This window comes from Microcaecilia unicolor, chromosome 1 (assembly GCF_901765095.1).
Source record: "Microcaecilia unicolor chromosome 1, aMicUni1.1, whole genome shotgun sequence".
Taxonomy (NCBI): domain Eukaryota; kingdom Metazoa; phylum Chordata; class Amphibia; order Gymnophiona; family Siphonopidae; genus Microcaecilia; species Microcaecilia unicolor.
In genome coordinates this window covers 366,341,107-366,357,199 of record NC_044031.1, presented here as the reverse complement: position 1 = coordinate 366,357,199, position 16,093 = coordinate 366,341,107, and the positions used below count along the sequence as shown (strand labels likewise).

Here is a 16,093-nt window from a genome sequence, read left to right as displayed (position 1 = left end):
AATGCACTTGACATGTCGAATTGTAACAGTAGTATGTTATTGCTGTTTGCTATCAATTGTTTGAGTTGGGTCATGAGCGTAACTAGTACGGTTTCGGTACTGTGATTAGAGCAAAATTCTGACTGGGAATCGTGTAATATTGAGAACTTGTTTAGATATTCTGTGAGTTGTTTAGTCACGATTCCTTCTGTTATTTTGGTAATTAAGGGAATGGATGCTACTGGTCTATAGTTTGTTAGTTCATTAGCATTTGTCTTTGCATCCTTAGGTATAGGTGTGAGTAAAATATTACCTTTCTCGCTTGGGAAGAGTCCATTTTGTAGCATGAAGTTCACGTGGTTTGTTAGGTCCGTTTTAAATTGTTGAGGGGCCGATTTCATGAGGTTGTTTGGGCATGTATCTAGTTTGCAGTGAGATTTGGCGAATCTTTTAAGCGTTTGTGAGATAAGCTCTTCTGGTAGTATTGTGAATTCAGTCCAGATCCTGTCTGCTGGGTAAACTCCAGGGTCTGGGTCAAGGCAATCAAGGAGTGTGGTGTATTCGATGGGGCTGACAGGTATTTTGAGTCGCAATTGTATGATTTTCTCCTTGAAGTACTTAGCCAGATCGTCGGCTCCTGATATGTCTTTGCTGTTGTTGGTGACTGGAGTGGTGTCTAGTAATTTATTCACGAGTTGGAAGAGTTTGTGTGTGTCTTTGTAATTTGCTCCAATTTCAGTTTTGTAGTATTGTCTTATGGTATATTTATATTTCCTTCGGAGTTGCTTCCAAGCGTTAAGTGTGGGATCGTCTTTCATTTTGTTCCACGCACGTTCTAGTTTCCTAACTTGTGTTTTGAGTTTTTTCAGTTCTTCATTGAACCATGGTATTCAGTTCTTTCTGTGCGAGGTTCTGGTTTGGATAGGGGCAATATTGGTCTAGTATTAGTTTACATCTATTATCCCAATTTGAGAGGAATTGGATAGTGTTTGTCTTTATTGTCCATCCGTCGGTGTAGATCTGTTGCCAGAATTTAACCGGATCTATTTTTCCTGCATTCCTCTCTTATAATCAGCGGGCAGCATGCCAAGCAAGGGCGCTGCTCTGACTGCAAACCCTACGCAAGCTCGGAGCATTAGGGTTTGCCAGCAAAGGAGTAATGGGGGAGACCCACAGAAGAGGTTTGGCAGGTCTGGTATTTTCTCCCAGACCTGTCCAACCTAAGCCCACCCCACCCCCAAACAGAAGGCCTGTAGCCCTTCACACCGTCTCCGGCAACCCCCCCTCCTAGTGGCCTACCTCAAAAGCTGTGTGTGATTTTGTATCCTGGTGGACATAATTCTAGGATTATAGGGTCTTGAAGGTCGTGGATCCATGTTTCAGTGATGAATAGGAAGTCAAGGTTGTCTGCAGTGATCCAGTCTGTTATAGTCTCTGTTTTGGTTACTACTGATCTGGCGTTTACGTATCCCATTTGGAGGGAATGGTAGGGTTCGGTTCGGGGCGTTGATGTCTTAATTTTTATTAGTTGCCTGTTTTCCGGGTGTCTAGTTTTGTTGTGTCCTTTCTTCCCTTTCTGTTGGTCGTTTCCATATGTATTTATTTTTCCTTTTAATTGATTGTTTTTTTTCTTCTGGTGGGTTATGTGTAAATTGTCTATAGGGTGCGTGAGTTGTAGGTAGATTGGTGTTTGTGTTAGGAATAGTCCATGCGTAATATATTAGGGGGAGGAAGTAGATTATCATCATCAGTTTGTTGGTGTTCATGTTGGCTGTAATTATGAGATCTGTAATATGTATTGAAAAGTGTATTGCAGGTAACAGATCGTGCCTCCTTATGGTATTATTAGATGTCTAACAAGTCAATTATAAGATGTTTATAAGGTAGGCATTTAAGGGTATTTAGAAGCAAAGCAATATAGAAGGCTTTTAGCATGCGTTTACAGTAGCAAGGCGATTAAACATTTATGATAGCATTTAAACATTTGAGTGTTACAAATCCGTTTATGATGCAAGGTACTTCGAAGCATTTAAGAGCTAGGCAGCTAAAACCAAAGCATTTAAACAGATCTTGAGATGCATTTAGGAGTAGCAGTGCAATTAAAGCAATTATGCAAGCCAGTTTCTTAGGAGTTTCTTACTACAATATTATAGCACACAGAGTGGCAGATCAATTAAAGCTTCTATGCTAGCAGATTATCACAATAATTCCTTGCTACAGTGTTACAGCAAACAATAGTTACCCTGTGTAGGCAGAAATCCGGCTAGGGATGTGCTGTGATCGCGAGGCAAGCAGATTAACCTGATCGATGGGCCGTGTTGTTCTCCTAGGTTGTGTAGAGTTGTTCATAGTTGTTCGTAGAGTCGATTCACCTGGTTGGATCGCTGGACTTGTTGCGCTTTGTTCGGTTGGGGAATGGTGCTAAGTTGCGCTAAGTAGCTTCCACGTGGGTCCCCACATGGTTGGGTCTTGGGCTTTTGAGGTGCTGAGTTCAGTTAATTTTTGAGATTCAACTGGTTGGTACTGCGCCCGATTTCCAGGGTCAGGCTGCTCATTTTGCTGCCCGTTGGGTAGTACGGGTATCGCGCTATCTGCGGTGGGCTGTTTGTAGGTCCGGTAGTTGGGTGGGTTCGTCCGAGATTAGGATCTGGCTGGGTTCGCGGAAACAGCGATTCTCTGATCCTCTCCAGTCTGGATTCGTCTTTTGGTCAGCGTGGCTTAGTTGGTGTAAGTGTTATTGGTAATATGGGCAGGTCAGACCCCCTGGTCCTCGTGGAGTTCTTCGGGTCCTTCTGGGCCTTTCCCGGTCAGGCGGTGTTCGCGATCGTCAGCCTCCGCTTCCCTGGTCACCGGGGTTTCGGCCCAGCTGTGTGCTGTGGCTAGCTCTTCAGCTTCCCAAGTTTTGTGTGGTTCTGCAGGCTGGGCTCTGGGTGTCTGCGGCGTCTCCTCCGGTCCGTTCCGGATCGGGTCCCGCAGATCGGCAGTCGGGGGTTTGTGTGGTTCTGCAGGCTGGGCTCTGGGTGTCTGCGGCGTCTCCTCCGGTCCATTCCGGGGCGGGTCCCGCAGATCGGCAGCCGAGGCTTGGGTTGGTTGGATTCCCTTCATAAGGGCTCCTCCGCTCTTTCCTTAGACTCGCTCTCAGGCCGTTCCTGCTGGGGAGCACGTCGGCGGTGTGAGTCCTCAGGATCGGCGAAACCGGTTTCTGGGCCGTTTGTAACCACCGTGAGAGGGTTTCGTGTCCCGAGTTCTTTGGGGTACGTGCTGCAACGGTGAGGTAGTGGGGAGCATTGGGAGCTCGATCTACGGACCGGTTCTCAGCAGAGCTCCTCACTTTGCGTCCTCTTAGTCCACCATCTTAACGTTCACACAGTCCGCATGCGATTTCACAATTTTAAATAGTTTCATGTCTTGTGCAAATTTGATCACCTCACTATCATTCCTAATTCCAGATCATTTCTAAATATGTTAAAAATACTAGTCTCAGTAAAAGTTCTTCTCGGCACTGCAGTATTCACCTTTCACCATTGAGGTGGAGGAGTTCGCTGACCTGATTTTTCCCTTCACTTCTCCTCTAGGAAACGTTTCTGCTCTTTCCTCTTTTCCCTTCTCAACTGCGGTTTCTCTGGTTGTCTGTTCTGGACCCTCATGTTCAGTTCCAGGCTTTGCCTTTCGGCATGGCTACAGCTCCACACACCTTTTCCTAGGTTTGGGAGTGTTTCAGCATTCTCCGCAAGGACGGCATTAGAGTGCATCCCGCTCTAGACCAGTACCGAGAGTCAATCTTCCTGGGTATTCTCGCTGTTGGAATCCTTGGGCTGAGTGGTCACCCTTCAGATGAGCTACCTCGTCCAGTCCCAGACAGCTCTGGTACCATTTTTTCTTTACCAGGGACTGGATGATCTAGCTTCAGACTTGGGGCGCTGAGTCTTAGGGCCTGGCAGTACGTTCATGTCTTGGGCTCTGTGGCGGCCAGTTTGGAGGTAGTGCTGTGGTCTGTGCTCACATGTGACACCTACAGCTCTCGCTTCTTGACAGGTGGTCTCCTGTGTCCCAGGAGTGTTGCAGTGTCTTCTGTGGCTGTTCTCGGCATGGCTGCGCATGAATTAGTGACTCCGCAATTCCTCCCTGTGGAAGGGATGCCTTGGCGCTTGCGCAGTGTATGGTGGTGGTCATGGATGCAAGTCTCTCGGGCTGGAGAGCCCTTTGCCGCCTCCTTTCACCTCCGGGGCGTTGGATGGCACAGGAGACGGTGTGGTTGATCTCTCGCCTGGACCTGCTTTTGGTACTGTTTGTCGTCTATCCTTTCAGGACATGTTGCGGGCCAGGCGATGCTTGTGCTGTCGTAGAACATGACGGCGGTGGCTTATTCTTTGACAGGGTGGGCCCTGGCCACCAGGGCGTGTCGCCCCCATGGAGTGGGCAGAGGACCTCATGTTCTGTTGCTCCATGGCCCACTTTGCGGGCTTTTCCTACGATGAGCTCTTTTACTGTCATCTCCTGGTCTCGGTGGAATGGTTATTCTGCACCAGCGCTTCTCCAGTTTGGCCTCAGGTAGAGAGCTATGGGGATAGATCTGGTGGTGTCCCGGCTGGATGCCGAGGGCAGTTCAGTAGGGCTGGTTGTTTAGCTGCTTCTTTAGCCAGAGGATGTTCTTTGATAGTGCTTCATCCATGGCCTCTCTGCGGCCGAGTTCTTTTTGGTTCACTCGCCACCAGGGTTGTCCTTCTGGTAGCTCCGGTTTGGCCACAGCGCCCTTGATCAGATCTGGTGCAGATCCTTGTGGCGCCTCTGTTTCAGATTCCACTCGACTCTGGGCTTTTCTTCATGGTCTTTTACAGAGTGGAGGATCCCTTCGCTTTGGTCTTAGCCTGGTTTTTTGAGAGGTCGACTCTGAGGAACAGAGTTCTTCTGACACATTGATTACTTCTCTATTGCGAGCTTATATGCGGTCCACTTTGGCTGCATATTCTCGGGTGTAGAGGATTTTTTGAGGCATGGTTGTGGCCCACGCTTGGTCTCCATTGCGGGTGTCTGTTCTTCAGTGATTGATTTTTCTTTCTGCAGGATGGGTTGCAGAAGGGCCTAGCCTCTAATTCGCTTCAGGTGCAGGTGGCAATAGCCTGTTTCTGGGGTGAGAGTGGCTCCTCTCTGGCTTTGCAACCAGATGTGGTGCATTTCTTGCAGATTGCTTTGCTCCTCCGCTGCTTCAACCTTGTTCCCCCTGACACCTTGTCAACCTCTCTTTCTTCCCTCCTTTCAGGAGGGGGATTTTCACGTGGAGTACGTGGCGCTTCATTTTCTGGATGTTCGGAGGGTTCTTCGGCATTCACAGATGTTGCATGTTTTTCAGCGTTCGGATCTTCTCTTTGTCTTTCTTGCTGGTCCTTGCCACGGGACGGTGGTCTCTGATCCAACTTTTTCTTGTTGGATTGCAGATGCTTTGTTTCCGTGGATTTTTTGGAAGGTCATGTCCCACCGGTGACGTTGCAGGCTCCGTCCACGAGGTTGCTGTCTACCTCTTAGGCTAAACAGGTGTGCTTTCGCTATTCTGATGCTGCCTTTGCAGCAGCGGTTCTGTCTCGGGAAGCGGCAACTTCCCACCTTAATTAGGGATTGCTTTGGTACCTCCCACCAGTTTCTGGATTCATCTGCTGCATACGCTAAGGAAGATAAAATTAAGCCTTATCTGCTGATAATTTTCTTTCCTGTAGTAGCAGCAGATGAATCCAGGATCCCGCCCTCTGTCAGCTGCGATTGTTTTGCCTGTCTGTTCTTGTCCTGGTCTTTAATTAAAAAAAAAACAACAGAGAAAAAAAATAGAAACCAGTGAAGAGGAGGTCATCACAGTTGTGTTTTTTCTAAGTCGGACTGATGTTGATTGGTGAGGAAGGCTTCCTGGTTTCTTGTCTTACTCTGCTAGGTGATGAGACATGTACTGAAGTGAAGGAGGAGCTGACTGTCTGGTATCACTGCCTTCAGCTTTGCAATCTTTATCTCCACCTGCAAGTAGATGGACACAACCCACCAGTTCCTAGATTTATCTGCTGCTACTAAAGAAAGAAAATTATCATCGTGGAGGAGTGGCCTAGTGGTTAGGGTGGTGGACTTTGGTCCTGGGGAACTGAGGAACTGAGTTCGATTCCCACTTCAGGCACAGGCAGCTCCTTGTGACTCTGGGCAAGTCACTTAACCCTCCATTGCCCCATGTAAGCTGCATTGAGCCTGCTATGAGTGGGAAAGCGCGGGGTACAAATGTGACAAAAATAAAAAATAAATAAATTGGGCAATGATATTGGTATTGGTCTTTATCCAATGTATTTATAATTTCATTTTTATTGTTTTTAACATTTGAATGTTTTAATTTTATGATAATAGCTATTCATAATAAAGGTAAAACAACAACAGCGTAATTTAGAAATAAATGTTGATTGATTGATATAACATGCCATTTGCTATTTGTTTGTGTAGGTTTGGAATACGTTGTGGAATACCATGTGGCGGGGAACAGGCACCTGTCTTACTTTTGCGATCTTTGTCAAGTTTCTAATTTTTTGCCCTGTATGATAGAACATCTTACTTGTCTAAAACACAGAAAAGCATACATTGTAAGTATACATTTATTTTGGTTTTTAAGGTTTTTTTTTTGTATATTTAAGGCCACTTACACTATGGCTTCCTTAAGTTAATACTCTTTCTTTTTGACATAATTATGCCACAGGCTGACCAAGTCAGGTGGAAATGAGATGTGATAATAGTACCCAATATGAGCAGGGCTTTCACCCAGCAGTGATGCATGCAGTCCAAATTTATTTGGCTGAGCTAAGTTTTTGGTAGGAAAAAGAAGTATTGGCTTCTGTTTCTGTATAGGTTGTCTCCAATATTCACAAAAGTTTGAAAGCATGGAAGACTTTTTCTCTTTTTCCAGAAACCAAAACTATTACTTGTGACTTTCTTTAAGCTGGTTTCTAGTCAGTGTGGTTTTCAGAATATCCGTCAGATATATGTATGAGATGAGGGCCTGATTTTGTAGCAGGACACTTGTGTGACAAGTCCAATAGGTGCCTATGGCAACCAGAACAAGCCTGAATAGATTGCAAATGGTGATACACATGTTTACAAGTGCTCTGAATCAAGTGTAAATATGTATGCGTGCTTGTGTGTGTGTGTTATAAAATACACAGATGTGTCTCAGCTATACTCTTGGGAAGGCAAACGTGTAGAGTTTGTACACTGTATAAGTAAGCACAATCTTGTTGGTGTGCATGTTTATATGTGACTAAACTGGGGGGTAATAATGTTAGAAATAGCTCCCAGATAACCTGAGAACTTACACAAAAAAAAAGAACTTCCAAAAGCAAATTGGTGAAATAAATCAAAATACACTCTTGCAAGAATGGGTGTTTCTGAAAGCAAGCAGGCACACCCGCCCCTTAATTCTTACAGTTTATATTCCTTTCACTTGTAACATAGGTTTCTGCCCCTAAATTCTTCATTGGATATTGATTTCTAAGCATCATATGTCAGTCCCCTTTTTCTGTCTGAAAATTTTCCATAGACAGAGCCTCTATTTGTTGTTAGTTCTTATGCTCGGTTTACATTTTTTATCTCAGCCTTCAGACCTTCGTGTGAGAACTCTGCATCAGCAGTTTGGGCTTTCTTCTCCCCCCCCCCCCCCCCCCCCTTCTCCTGCTGATCTCACATTCCTTATACTAGCACTTCCTGTCCCTTTGAACTAACACAGTTCCTTTGTTAGTAATTGTAAAGCCATAATGTGGTGATCTCTATTAGAAAGGGCCTGCAATATTAGTTCACACACTAACACAAATATAGTTCCATATCATCAAGCTGATCAATCCATAGACTGGTGGGTTGTGTCCATCTACCAGCAGGTGGAGATAGAGAGCAAACTTTTGCCTCCCTATATGTGGTCATGTGCTGCCGGAAACTCCTCAGTATGTTCTCTATCTCAGCAGGTGGTGGTCACACACAGCAGCAGCTCTGGCTAGGCCTCCAAGCCTAATCCTTAGGTTTTGTTGAGGCCTGGGGTTGAGGGCTCTTTTGAGCAAGTGCAAACCTGGTAGTGCCAGGTCCCTCCTTTTCTCCCCCCTCCCGCTGGCTCCGTTTAAAAAAAAAAAAAAAAAAATTTTTAACGTCTTTAAAGGCGTTTAATTCGACGTTTCTTTAAACGTTCATTGCAGCTACTCACTGGGACACCAGTTCGTTACAGCTCGGAGCGGCAAGCAGGTAATTTTACCTTTTTATAGCGGGCAGGGGGTTCCCCGATTCTTCTCCTCGTGGCATATGGCGTCGGAGGGCGAGGGCGCAAAGGGTCGCTCCCCGGATCGCTGGAGCGCTTCTAGAGGGGATGCGGGGGTTTTACAACCTGATTCGCCCTTGATGGGTGACAGTTTAGTGACCGATGAATGTCCCGGTCGTTCCTCCGGCGTGGCGGTTTTTTCCCGCCATAAACGCCCATCCCCCGCTCCTCGCATCCGCCATCTTGGCCGGCCACGCGGCTCGGACGGCTTCTTCGTGGGCCGCCCTTGAGGTTGGAGACATTAATGCCATGAACGCCCTTAATTTGGGCGACGGCACAAAGCGGCTAAAGTTAAGCGCCGTTCTTCCCGCGCGGCTCCTTCGCGGAGTTTCACGCCGGACGCCATTTTGGATGCGCAGCATGTCTCTCCCCCGCTATTGGAGCGCCGGTTGAGAGTGCGTCTAGGGCTGTTGCCCAGGCTGCGGAAGTGCACAGTCTGGGGGGTTTCTCCCCCGAGTTTGTTTTGCTGCTGCATCAGGCTTTCCTCATGCAAAACGCTGCCCCTGCAAACGCCCTCGGGTTGATTCCAGGCCTTGGAGGACTTTGTCTCCTCTGATGTAGATGAGGGCAGCGTGTCTGAGGTCTCCCAACGGTCCTTTGCGGATTCCTTGGAGGAGATAGATCCCCGCTCGGATGGAGCGGATGACCCTCTGCAGCGCGGCTTTTTAGCCCAGAGGATTTGCCCAACCTGTTGTTACAGGCCATGGACACTTTGAAGATTTCCTCTCCGGAGGACGTCTCTCCCTCAGCCCCTGTTGGCTCTGCCATTATGCTGGGGACGAAGCGCCCGCCTAGATCCTTCCACGTGCATGATGCCATGCACACCTTAATTGCGGCTCAATGGGATGTCCCGGAAACGAGCCTTAAAGTGGCTAGGGCTATGTCCCGCCTCTATCCTTTGGCTGTGAGTGAACGTGAGGCCTATCTGTGGCCTACCGTGGATTCTTTAATCACTGCGGTGACTAAGAAAATGGCGTTGCCGGTGGAAGGTGGCACGGCCCTAAAGGACGCCCAAGACAGAAGATTGGAGGCGGCCTTAAGGTCGTCCTTTGAGGCAGCTGCTTTAAGTTTGCAGGCCTCAGTTTGCGGCTCCTATGTGGCCAGGGCGTGCCTGACTATGTGCAGCGGGCTTCCCCCTCGGATCTTTCCTTGAGGGCTGATTGGCCGGCCCTGGAATCGGGCTTAGCCTATTTGGCAGACTTGCTGTATGATGTCTTGAGAGCCTCAGCTAAAGGCATGGCTCAGACAGTCTCTGCGCGGCGGTGGCTTTGGCTGAAACATTGGTCTGCTGACCACGCCTCTAAATCCCGCCTGGCTAGATTGCCTTTTAAAGGCAAGCTGCTCTTTGGGGTCGAGCTGGACAAAATCGTGACCGATCTCGGCACGTCTAAGGGCAAGAAATTACCAGAGGTCAGGGCTCGGGCTAGTACTCGTCCCGGTACCTCCAGAGGACGGTTGCTGGAAGCCCATCGGTACCGCCCGGGCAAGTCGGGTTCCTCTGCCCCCTCTTCCTTCAAGAGGAATTTCTCCCCCAAGCAGCATTCTTTTCGCAGAGACCGCCGTCCCGGAGGTGCTCCCTCCGGTCCTCCCCCAGGGTCTCGTACCCAATGACGGGGCCTTGGTCCACGCCCCAGTGCAGATTGGAGGACGGCTGTCCTCGTTTCTGGGCGAGTGGACCACTATAACTTCAGACGCGTGGGTGCTGGAAGTCATCAGAGACGGCTACAAGCTAGAGTTCTGCCAACCCTTAAGAGACGGGTTTGTACTCTCTCCCTGCAAGTCTCCGGTCAAGCTGTGGCAGTGCAGCAGACCTTGGACAACCTGATCCGCCTGGGTGCGGTCGTTCCGGTGCCAAAAAATCAGATTGGCAAGGGCCGTTACTCCATTTACTTTGTGGTTCCAAAGAAAGGAGGTTCTGTCCGGCCTATCCTCGACCTCAAAGGGGTCAATCGGGCCTGGAAAGTGAGGCACTTTCGCATGGAGACTCTCCGCTCTGTTATAGCGGCAGTGAAGGCAGGAGAGTTCTTGGCTTCCTTGGACATCAAGGAAGCGTACCTGCATATTCCCATCTGGCCTCCTCTCCAACGCTTTCTGCGTTTTACAGTCCTGAGACGACACTTCCAGTTCAGAGCCCTCCCTTTCGGGTTGGCTACTGCTCCGCGGACCTTTTCCAAAGTAATGGGGGTCATAGCGGCCTTCCTGCTAAAGGAAGGAGTACAAGTCCATCCTTATCTGGACGACTGGTTGATCCGAGCCCCCTCTTATGCAGAGTGCGGCACAGCTATGGACCGGGTAGTTGCTCTTGTGAGCTCCCTGGGATGGATCATCAACTGGAAGAAGAGCCAGCTGCGCCCGACTCAGTCCCTGGAGTATCTGGGAGTTCGATTCGACACCCAAGTGGGCAGAGTGTTCCTGCCAGACAATCGGATTGTCAAGCTTCAGGCTCAGGTGGACTAGTTCCTAGTAGCCTCTCCTATTCGGGCTTGGGACTACGTGCAGCTGTTGGGCTCTATGATGGCCACGATGGAAGTAGTGCCCTGGGCCAGGGCACTAATGAGACCACTACAGCTATCTCTGCTGCTGCGCTGGACTCCGATGTCGGAGGATTATGCTGTGCGCCTTCCCGTGGACCCAGCAGTGCGCAAGGCGCTGAGCTGGTGGACGCAGACAGACAAGTTGTCTGCAGGATTGCCTCTGGTGACCCCGGAGTGGATTGTCGTCACGACAGACGCCTCTTTGATGGGCTGGGGAGCCCACTGCTTGGGAAGGACAGCGCAGGGGCTCTAGTCTCCTGCAGAGGCAAGTGGTCTATCAACCTCCTGGAACTCAGAGCCATTCGGTTGGTGTTATTGGAGTTCATCCCGGTACTGGTGTTGTAGCCTGTACGGGTCCTGTCGGACAATGCCACGGCTGTGGCCTATATCAACCGCCAGGGAGGTACCAAGAGCGCCCCTCTAGCCAAGGAGGCTATGAGTCTTTGCCAGTGGGCGGAAGCGAACCTGGAGCAGCTTTCAGCGGCCCACATTGCCGGAGTCATGAATGTCAAGGCGGACTTTCTCAGTCGCCATACCTTGGAGCCCGGAGAGTGGCAACTATCTGCTCAGGCGTTCTTGGACATCACGAAGCGCTGGGGCCAGCCGAGCCTAGATCTGATGGCGTCATCGGCCAATTGCCAAGTGCCGCGCTTTTTCAGCAGAGGACGGGACCCTCGATCCCTGGGAGTAGATGCTCTTCTCCAACAGTGGCTGACACAAGAGCTCCTCTATGTGTTCCCGCCCTGGCCCATGTTGGGCAGGGTGCTAGACCGGGTGGCAAAGCATCCCGGCAGGGTAATCCTGGTGGGTCCGGATTGGCCCAGACGTCCCTGGTATGCGGACTTGATCAGGCTCTCAGTCGACGATCCTCTGCGGCTGTCAGTGGAGCAGGGCCTGTTACATCAGGGTCCCGTGGTGATGGAGGATCCCTCTCCCTTTGGTCTTACGGCCTGGCTATTGAGCGGCAGCGTCTGAGGAAGAAGGGCTTCTCAGACAAGGTCATCGCCACTATGCTGAGAGCGAGGAAGCGCTCTACTTCTACTGCTTACGCCAGGGTTTGGCGTATCTTTGCAGTAGGGTGTGAAGCAGGCTCACTTTCTCCCTTCACTGCTCCAATTTCTTCAGTGTTGGCGTTCCTGCAAGAAGGCCTGGAGAAAGGCCTGTTGCTCAGTTCCCTTAAAGTCCAGGTAGCGGCTCTGGCTTGCTTCAGGGGCCGCCTGAAGGGTGCTTCCCTGGCTTCGCAGCCAGATGTGGTGCGCTTTCTCAAGGGAGTTAATCACCTGCGCCCTCCTCTGCACTCAGTGGTGCCTGCGTGGAATCTCAACCTGGTGCTAAGAGCATTGCAGAAGCCGCCTTTTGAACCCTTGTCGAGGGCATCTCTGAAAGACCTGACGTTGAAAGCAGTCTTTTTGGTGGCTATCACTTCAGCCAGAAGAGTTTCCGAGCTCCAGGCGCTCTCATGTCGAGAGCCTTTTCTGCAGTTCACTGAGGCAGGAGTGACTATTCGCACAGTGCCTTCCTTCCTGCCCAAGATTGTTTCTCGCTTCCATGTGAATCAGCAGCTCTGTCTCCCTTCCTTTCGTAGGGAGGACTACCCAGAGGAGTACTCCGCTCTTGAATATCTGGATGTGAGACGAGTCATCATCAGATACTTGGAAGTGACCAATGATTTCCGGAAATCGGATCATCTGTTTGTCCTGTTAGCAGGTCCTCGTAAGGGTCTGCAGGCTGCTAAGCCTACAGTGGCAAGATGGGTCAAGGAAGCCATTGCAGCGGCTTATGTGGCCGCGGGGAAGGTGCCGCCTATCCAGCTGAAGGCTCACTCCACGAGAGCTCAGGCGGCCTCGATGGCAGAGGCCGGATCCGTCTCCTTGGAAGAGATATGCAAGGCGGCAACGGGGGCTTCGGCTCATACATTCTCCAAGCATTACCGTTTGACTGTGGCTGCACGGGCGGAGGCCCGGTTTGGAGCTTCAGTGTTGAGGTCAGGGATTTCTATGTCCCGCCCTGGGTGAGTACTGCTTCGGTACATCCCACCAGTCTATGGATTGATCAGCTTGATGATATGGAAGGTAAAATTATGTATAATCATACCTGATAATTTTCTTTCCATTAATCATAGCTGATCAATCCATAGCCCCTCCCAGATATCTGTACTGTTTATATTCTGGTTGAATTTTAGGTTCAAGTTTAGCCTTCAGTTACTTCAGGAGGACTTCGTGTTCAAGTTCTTCTTTCACTTGGATTCTTCAAGAGTTGAGACGAGTTTGTGTTACAGTGAGCTGCTGCATTCCTCTCCCCTCCGTTTTACGGGGCTGGATTGAGACATAAATTCTGCCGGCACTCCCTCCCGCTTCGTGCGGCTGTAGGGCAGCTTTGTACCCCTCCCGCTTCGGCGGTGTTAGGGTCAGTCAGCTCCTCCCGCGGTTGCGGTTGCAGGATAAGCCAGATCCCCCCGCATCGGCGGGTGTGGTGTCCCTCCCCCGCTCCGCGGGGATGAGCTGGACGGATTCCCCTCCCCCACTTGTGTGGGGATGAGCTGGGTTAATTCCCCTCCCCCGTTTCGGCGGTGGTGAGCTGGGCAGAGTGTCCCTTCGTGGGTGTAATTCTCTAAGTGCTGAGTCCTGCGGATGGAGCTTTGATATCGACATACTGAGGAGTTTCCGGCAGCACATGACCACATATAGGGAGGCAAAAGTTTGCTCTCTATCTCCACCTGCTGGTAGATGGACACAACCCACCAGTCTATGGATTGATCAGCTATGATTAATGGAAAGAAAATTATCAGGTATGATTATACATAATTTTACCTTATATATTTATCCCCAAAGATTTCCTTTCTACAAGGGCATAAGCTATGTATTTTACCTTTACAATTTTATTAAGTGAAAAAGCAATATGTTTACACATTTCTCACAAATCCCTACTCTCTCTCTTTGATCGTTTTATTGCTTTTTCATTTATGGTCTTCCATAAGACTCTTCCAGTCTTTTTAATATATTCTCACATTCTTTGTCCCTATTAAGAGAAGCTAATGCTTCTAGAACAGAGGGTTAACTCTGTTCTAGAAGCATTAGCTTCTCTTAATAGGGTGGTAGACCTAAAGGCATTTTCTTTGAAATTGCTGTTTCAATCAATCTCTGTATTAATTCTAATCTCACCAGGAATCCTGCCACCACTATTAGAGATGTAAACAGGGATATTGCAGTGTTCTTCCTTTTCCCAAACCATGCATCTAACCATCCTGTTAAAGAATTGTCTATACCTGAGTTTTCTGCCAATTCATCTGCTACTACTACTACTGCTACTATTAAACATTTCTAGGGTTGTATGCCCTAGGAGGGCTTTAGTGATTGTCCCATCAGGAGCTGTGTTAATTGGGTATGAAAGTACAGTATTGCCCCTTTAGCATTACACACTCCCCCCTTTTTCTGCTACCATCATGTCTAGTACCATTCTATTCTCCCATGTCATTCTGCTGGTTGCATTTAACTGCTTAGTTATGCCCTTCACTGCATTTCGGGTGTAGTTTATGAATCTTTGCTGGTTGTAATATTTATAATATATATCCAATCTACATTCTTATTGATGGTTGCCCACCAAAAGAGGGCAGACTCAAATCCTGCAGCTACCTGATTCCTGGCCTTGAACTCATCTGGTATACCCCTAGGAACCCCTATACTGTCTATATAAATTCTATCATCAAAAGAGGTACTTAAAGTATCTTTCTTTTGTCTACTATGTGACTTGGGCCCTTCTTCAAATGCCAGGGTGAATGGTATAGCCAGTTGTACTAATGCACATGTGCCTGTCCAATCAGGCAGGGTTGGCCTAAGAGTTCTTCCCCCACAATACAACCACACGTCTGCTCTGGCTATTTTCTGGTTTGAATAGTGTCCACTAGCCTGCTTCCCGGTCACATTCATCACTTGCATGCATGTGCGTAAAACTCCTACCTGCCAGGTTGCCCCTTCCTCCCATCTCGAGGGACAGGCTGAATGGTTCCCAGGACCTGGTGAAAAGGCTGGTGGTATTCGCACATCTTTAGGGCTTAGTGCCGGGAACAGCAGTGCCAGGGATTTGCAGGAGTTATTTCCCCATGCTCCTTTTTTCTGAAACAGGGCCAGCATACATGTCATTGCACTGGGGTTAGAATCCCATCCCAAAGGGAAAGGAGAAATTCGAGCCACCGGCCTGCCTGAGGCACATGCATAGCAATCACTTTTGTTCAGACTTGCCATAGTAAATTTTACCCATTCAACCCAGGCATTTATTCCCCATATCCTGTTTCTATTTCAAATGTTTGTCTCAAATCTTTCACCTCTATTACTTTTACCTCTATTACTTTTACCACCTTAGGATCATTTAGAGGTGGTTGAAATGGCTTTATTAAAGGCATGTTTGTTTCAATCTGAATATTCTGAACCCTCTTTTCTACAATAATTTGTAAACAGCATGCTACTGGATCTTCAAAGCAAAGGCTGATGAGGCTACCCTTTCGGGGCCTTCTGTTATTTGGAGAGGAATTGGAGAAGATTGTGAAAGACCTGGGGGACTCTAAACCCCAGCGGTTACCTGAGGATAGGCCGAGGCCTTCTTCCAAAGGTTCTGTGTTTCCCTCCTCTTCCAGACCTCGCTTCCGTGAAGCTCGCAGGTATTGCCCGGGGCGCTCTGCTGGGTTTTCTCAACATACCTGTTATTACAGTAACAAGGAAAGAGTGGATAAGAGGCTACTGCTCTTCTCATCACCCACCCACCTATAGTGTTTCTGGCAATGGAAAGATGGCTTTAGACTGTGATTTCTAGGGCAGTGGGGAAGAAGCTAAAGCTGCAGCTTCTAGGAGTGTTGCAGCCACCCACGTACCCCCCAGTAATTCCAGCTTGAGCCTTTCTCCATTCCCCACGTGTCCTCAGCAGCTGCAGCTTTAAACTCTAGTCCACTCACTCCCAGCAACCACAGTCTAAATCTACTCGTCATCACCTATCCAGCCACCCCAGCAGCAGCCTTGTCACATCCTTGCTGTCACATTTTCACCCCCTGCAGTAGCATCTCTGAATCTCTCTTCTCCTTCTCCCCCATCATATATTAGCTTCTCTCCCTATCTTCCAATTTCTCTCTTTCTGACTCCCCCACCGCACTTTTTGCCTCCTCCACCAAACAAACCCCTATAACTCTCTCTCTGCCTTCCCCCACCACAACCCCCATAGTTTGCTCACTCTTTGCCTCCCCCTCACCACACACCCTAGAACTAGCTTATTCCCC

At 49.0% G+C, this 16,093-nt stretch overlaps 1 protein-coding gene across 2 annotated transcripts in view; it reads left to right on the top strand.

Moving 5' to 3' along the window:
- LOC115474405 (uncharacterized protein DDB_G0271670-like) overlaps window positions 1-16,093 on the top strand; it is a 655,547-nt gene that overhangs the window by 219,631 nt on the left and 419,823 nt on the right. For both annotated transcript variants that reach the window (XM_030209864.1, XM_030209856.1), the window contains exon 6: window positions 6,448-6,584. In XM_030209864.1, coding sequence (XP_030065724.1) covers window positions 6,448-6,584 — 137 coding nt within the window. The remainder of the gene's footprint in view (window positions 1-6,447; window positions 6,585-16,093) is intronic.